At 43.5% G+C, this 6,609-nt stretch overlaps 1 protein-coding gene across 1 annotated transcript in view; it reads right to left on the reverse strand.

The window, feature by feature from the left end:
- Positions 1–1,550: 1,550 nt before the first annotated feature.
- Positions 1,551–6,609, reverse strand: part of GARIN1A (golgi associated RAB2 interactor 1A) — a 20,583-nt gene continuing 15,524 nt past the window's right edge. Inside the window, exons 3-5 of the mRNA XM_019646070.1 lie at positions 5,735–5,984; positions 3,485–3,603; positions 1,551–2,960 (exon numbers count right to left, since the gene is read on the reverse strand). Of these exons, the coding sequence (XP_019501615.1) occupies positions 2,762–2,960; positions 3,485–3,603; positions 5,735–5,984 (568 nt within the window). The 3' untranslated portion in view covers positions 1,551–2,761. The remainder of the gene's footprint in view (positions 2,961–3,484; positions 3,604–5,734; positions 5,985–6,609) is intronic.

Here is a 6,609-nt window from a genome sequence, read left to right on the forward strand (position 1 = left end):
GACCACTGAGATGGAATTCTGCAGTGGGGGAAGAGAGATTGGGCTCAACTCTGAATGCAGCATGGGCAAGTGGGAATTTATAGCCAAGGAGCAGGGTGGGGCCAGTGGATGCAAAATTACTAAGAGGAAACATTAGGGGTAAGGGGGAATTCTGGCTAACCCAACCTAATAGGATTCTTGCTGAAGATGAGACCCCTTATGTATTGTTTTGTTTTCTAAATCAACAGCCTGTCATTCTGAGAGGTCATTATCTCCAGGATCCGGGTCAGGACTCTCATTTCTGCATACTCAGTGTCTCCAGGTTCTCTGCTTCCTCTACCGGCTGTCTCATCAACACAAGGAGAGTCTTAATTGACTAGCTGTTTATTAGTTTTCTTTAGACTTACAAGGATATTCGTGAAGCTTTAATCTCACCCCCATCACACATTTTAAGTGGGTCCTTGTTTTGGTGTTATTCCTTGAGGACATTTTCTCTGAACTCCTTTTCAGAAACTTTAAGCTGCATTCCTATGTTGTTTGGGGGATTGTTCTTGCAAATGTCATTTCCTGGTGGGCTATGTTTTGTTTCTTTTTCTCTTTTAAATGGTGTTTTTATTGTACATTAAAAGGTTTACCAACCCCTTATGTGGTGTTATTTTCATCTAAGGAATAGTCTCTGGGAAATCAATTTCAGTGATAAGTCCATTCAGCAAAGGTTGTAGTTTCTTCCTTTGTTTGGTGGGGAGGAACAACGTGGGATAACCAGAGCTGGCTATGGCAGAAACAGGTGTCTAGTAGGACCCAGGTACTGGAGGATACACACACAAATTAAGACACCTATGGTTGCTATGGTTGCTTACACAGCCTCCACTTTCCTGGAAACAGCACCACGTCAATTATACTTCATGGTTGTAAACACAGGAAGTGAGTGACAGGCCAACCTAAGCCAAAAGGAATTTATTGGAAGACTATTTGGCAGGGGCGGGGGCAGGGGGGGGGAAGGGGGTCTTGACAGCAACTGAAAGTTAAGGGGACTAGGCTTGGGGGATAGGCAGGCACCAAAACAGAAGCGATAAGCTGGATGGAAGCCCAGCAACTGTCACACAGCCGGAGCTGCGTGGTCAGAATGCTAGCCCCAGTGCCACACTCTCATGGGGACGAGTGACCTCCCCGCTCAAGATCTAAAATTCAGGAAGGAGCATCCAATTAGCTCCTTACAATGGACCTGAGGGGAAGGGGAGGGGATGGTTACTGGAACGAGGAAAGAGCGGGTTCACTAGAACAGGCCACCATGAGAGGAACAGTTAAAGGGACACACCGCAGCCAGCCTTATGCGATTACAAGGGAGAGAATAATTATCTTGACCCCATTTTCCTCTCACCCTCCGATCTCCTGTCTGGACATCCCACTGGCCAAAGCCACCCGGAAACCATTCATCTCTTCTAAGTTCAGCTTCTAGATGTCTCTCACCAGCACCAACAATTGATTCTAACATGACAAAAGGAACTTTGCTTTATTTTTATTAGAGGCAGGAAGAAACCCACAAACACTGGTCATCCTCTCAGCTCAGATGTTTTTTTCTGACCCAATCTAGCCAGGCGCACGGGAGGGCAGCCATATTCCTTTTCGCTCCCTCATTGTATTTCCTATAGTGTGAACCACAGGAAAGCAGGTCCACCAGCCTTGATTTGTGGACTGGGCAGCTCCAACATCATTAATGGCCATTCTGTGTTTCCAAAATAGGGCTTGATATCTCTCCCATCCCCTCCCTAAAGGCAGGCAACTTACCACCTGTCATGTTCTCTCTAACATACCCATCATCGAGCTCAGGGTCTGGCACGTAGCAGGAGCTTGATAAATGCTCACTAAATTTTGTGGTAGTATTTTCCAGGTAAATATTCCCCACTTATACAGAGGTTGGCCAAAGTCCCTGCCCTGTCCCTGATAATCACAGACATTGCGTCTTCCAGTTTGCTTTCATTAGGTCCTGGGTAAGAAGAATCAAATCAATCAGGACTTCCAGTGATGGGTGGTCACCATCTTCCTTACCAGAAGCCATATCTTCACTAACAGCCAAAGCTTTACTCTAGCACAGGGAGTGGGGCGGTAAACACTCAATTTCTCACTTGAGGTAAGTGGGGCAACACAAAGGTATCTCCTGGTTGGTCACCATCATTCTCATGATTTTTTTTAAGGATTTTATGGGGAACAGTGTGTTTTTCTAGGACCCATCAGCTCCAAGACAAGTAGTTGTCTTCAATCTAGTTGTGGGGGGGGGAGGGTCACAGCCCCATGGCCCATGCAAGGATCGAACCGGCAACCTTGGTGTTATGAGCACTGTGCTCTAACCACCTGAGCTAACTGGCTACCCCTCAGGAATTTTTTCATTTGGGTTTAGAGCAGCCCTGCTTCTGTTTTTCCCTCTCCCTTTGACAGGGGAAGTTGGATTTCTCCCCAGGCCCTTTCCTCTGGACTGGCTTTCTTAGCTTTGCTTGGCTGCTTTGGGATTTTAACTGAGCGGACGGAATGTTTTTCCCACTGATTTTTCCCAAGGTGTGAGCTCCTGCTCTTAATCAGCCCTTCCCCAGTGTGGAGCCCCCCATAACACAATATACAACAATTAGGAACTCACTTGGAGGTTTATCCGTGGAAGTACAGCAGCACCTTGTTACAAACACCATCTTACCTCTCCCACGGTCATTTGGCCCACAGTGGGAAAACAGCATTATAGGAGATTATATAGCCCATGCACTGACTGAAGATCATCCCGTTTGGCTAGGTGTCAGGGTCCCAACAAGTTCTCTCCTAGGGAACTGGCTGCAGGAGCCTGCAGGCAGCCCTCCTCTGGATTCTCTTGTTCCCAGAGGCTGTGGCTCAAGGTGGCTCTCATGGGTATACTCAAACTGATTGGAGATGCCACTGGGGAGGGTGTCCTGTTGTAGCTGCTGGAATCGTTGATTGCAATGGCAATGTCGGTGTTTCTGTTGGAACCCAGGAATTTCAGGATCATTGAAAGCAATAAAAGAAAAAGAAAGCACTGTTAAAAATCAAACTTAAAAACTGTTTTTTAATTATGTCTTTTCCAGCATGAGTACCTTGAACAAAGATGTGATTGTGGAATTGACTGGCAGTGGCGATACATACATACGGTATGAAGTACCTAAGAATGACTGGAGTGGAGAAAGACAGGCAGGAGGGGAGCTGGAGCTAAGCCCTGCTCAACTGAAGTGGAACACAAACCCTTCCAAACTGCTTTTCATGCATTGAAAACCTAAAGTGTTATGACTCAAAGGCAAAATCTGAACCCACCGAGATCTGACTGATGCCCACCGTAACCTGCCCGGCGTCAGCATCAGTGCAAAGAAAACCTCAAGACAGTTCTCCAAAACAGTAACAACTTCTTAAAAATCACAATCACTTAATGTCTAGAACACACTGACCCCACCCACGGCTCTGTGCTGCAGGAAGGGGCACCGGAGCTGCCTGCACTGCACGGAGGACCCACCTGTCTGCTGTGAGCTGGGACTTTCCTGAGAAATTGAAGAGACTGCCACTGGTCTGCTCAGCAGCTAACAGCATGCAGTTTTCGCTGGGCTGGGAGGATGACGGGAGGCTGCTTCCAGGCTGGATGGAGAAATTTACAGTCAGAGGACCAGGTCTGCTCCCTGATAGTTCTTGGCCTCTTCAGGCCAGTACTTGAAGGAAGTCACGTGAGTTTTTCCTTAAACATGAAGCCCCAGAACCATCAGACCAAAATTGGGGCTCCCAGCAGGATCACTTCCTTTCTCTGATGGGCTGCTGGGGCTACTCTATCCAGAGCTCCGCATCTGAACTTCACGAACCAGAGCAGTGGGATTATAAAAACTGACTTTTGAAGTCAGTGATGGCATACCTAAAGCACAAAGCTTAAATGAGTGGAGGAAAGTGTTTACAGTCTGAAATCTGAAGGTTTTCGGCAATCCAATTTATCAAGCTTTTCCTTCCTGTGCTTCTGCCCTAAGCAGGTCCTGGGAGAAGCCTTCTGTTTGTCAGAAAAAAAAAAAAGCCTTAAATAAACTGAAAGGGAAAAGCAAATCCTTGGGGGAAATACTTGCAAACACTTGTGATTACAGGGTTAAAATTCTTGATGTATAAAAAGCTTTATTTTAGAAATCAATTTAGAAAACCACAAGGCTGCCAACAGAAAAATGGGCAAAGAACATAACAGACAGTGCAAAAAGAAAAAAAAATGTAACAATGTTCAAACTCATTGAAAATCAGAGATGCTACTTTTTAATCTATCATTATTAGAAAATGTATTAAAATTCATATTTTTCAGTCGTGATAAGGATACAGTGACACAGCATGCTTAATATTATTGGAGAGAGTATAATTTGGTATGGACTTTCTGGAAATAATCTTGCAAGATGTATCAAGGGCCTTAAAAATGTTCATACCCTTTGAATTCCACTTCTAAAGATCTATTCTGAGAAAACAATCAAAACTGTAGGTGATACACATAAATGCTGGTTTTAGCATCATTTACAATAATGAAAATTTAGAAACAACTCTAAATGTCTGATATTCGATGAATGGTGAAGTAAATTTTAATTCATTTATGCAACTGAATGGCATAAAATTATCAAAATGATGTGTACAAAAATAAGTTCTTTTAAAAGAAATGGAAAAATGCTTATGATATAATCTAAATGAAAAGAAAGCAACATTCAGAAATGTATATATATAACATATAATATATATAATATAATACATATAATATACATTATATATAATATATATTATACGTTAATATATTATACATATAATATATATTATACATATTATATATAGTGCCAAAAATATGTATACACATTTTAAGAAAGGAAAAAACCTATTAAAATTATAATAATATATAGCGATAACAAAAGATAACAAGTCACATTTGACTTCTGCAATTACAAGAGGTGCTCAAAGTGGTTACCATCAGCGTCCAGGCACCTCTGATTATGGCGAACTACTGCTTGAGCAACGTTGACCAAAGTGTCCACTTGTATACATTTTTTTGGCATTCCTGGGGTATGTATGTGTGAGTGTGTAGTATATATATATATATATAATGTCCTCAAATATATAAATTAAAAATTAAAAGAGTAGAAGAAAAAATTTTAATTTCAAAATTAATTTAAAATGAAAGAGAAGCTTGGAGCACCTGTGCTTCTGACACGTGTGTGGGACACTGGGCTGACCAGGACCTGCGTCCATCCTTTTTGTGGGTCCCCCCAAATAGACAAGCTCACTGACAGTAGGAACGCTGTGTTGCCCTTCTTCGTGTCCTCTGCATTATCTAGCTTTAAAAGGACGCACTAGTAAGAGAAAGCTGAGTAGCGCTGAAATTGTATGCCTCCATCCTAGGGTAGGAGAGGCCAAAGTGATCGCTTGGGGCTGAAGAGAAATGGGAGTGATTTTTCTGTAATTTTTCTGATTTTTTTCAGTGAGCATTATCCCTTTATAAAACGAAAAAAAAAACCACAAAGCAATTTTTAAGTGAGTTAAGTCATTTATAGCTCTTTTTTAGGAAAGCTAAACTAATTTGTGTTTTATGTTTGTAGATCTCGATTTGGTATATGGCTCCCTGACCTTTGAAAATACAGTCTGCTTGGCCCCCCCATGACATTATAATAGCCATCAAGCCTAAGGAGAGGCTATGCCTCTGGTACCCCCAACCCCAACCCAACCCCCGGCTCGCCACAGATCTTGGTGGGAGGGCCCCACTTACTGTTGTTTCAGTGGAGTTGCTGGACATCTTGGGCACCAGGCAGTGACTGAACTGGATTCTTGGGTCTTTGGTGGTGATGGACAGACCCTTCTGCAGAATTTTCACCAAGCGGACCCAGAATTGAAACACGGCCTCTGGGTGTTTTTCGTGGAGCTTCAGGTAGTAGATCTTTTCAGTCACTGTTCTAACTCTCAGGATGCGTTGGAGCTGGTCACAGATTTTTAGCTCCACATACTTCAGGGGGAGAATCCTGGACACAATTAGGAAATTCCCATAACAGAGGAGCTCAGGATTTGAATCAACCTCGCTGGGCCTCCCTAGAGCTTGGCTCAACTTCACCTGGTTCCCACCTCTGCTTGGCGGATGCCCAAAGGAGAGAGCGTGTGGTCTGAGAGTGGGAATGAGAATTAAGAGCGGCTCTTCTCTGATTTTCAGGGCCTTGGTTATTGAAGAATCTGCCCACATCAATAACAATGGCTGACACTGGGGTATAATAAGTTCATTTAATCCTCACAACAATCTTTCGATGGAGGCAAGATAAATATTACTAGTTCCATTTTACAGATTTTGAAACTGAGGCCCAGAGAAGCTAAGTGATTTGCCCAAGTTTGGATCTTCTTAAGTAGAAGCTGGAACTAAGGTTTTCTGACTCCCTTTCCAGGTCCCCTTCTCCCTGTATCCTTATTAACTGTGTTGAAACAGGTTGAGGGGCAGCCGGTTAGCTCAGTTGGTTAGAGCGCAGGCTCATAACACCGAGGTTGCCGGTTTGATCCCCACATGGGCCACTGAGTTGTGCCCTCCACAACTAGATTGAAGACAACGACTTGACTTGGAGCTGATGGGTCCTGGAAAAACACACAGTTCCCCAATAAAAT

The sequence above is a fragment of the Hipposideros armiger genome, unplaced genomic scaffold, assembly GCF_001890085.2.
Source record: "Hipposideros armiger isolate ML-2016 unplaced genomic scaffold, ASM189008v1 scaffold_97, whole genome shotgun sequence".
NCBI lineage: Eukaryota > Metazoa > Chordata > Mammalia > Chiroptera > Hipposideridae > Hipposideros > Hipposideros armiger.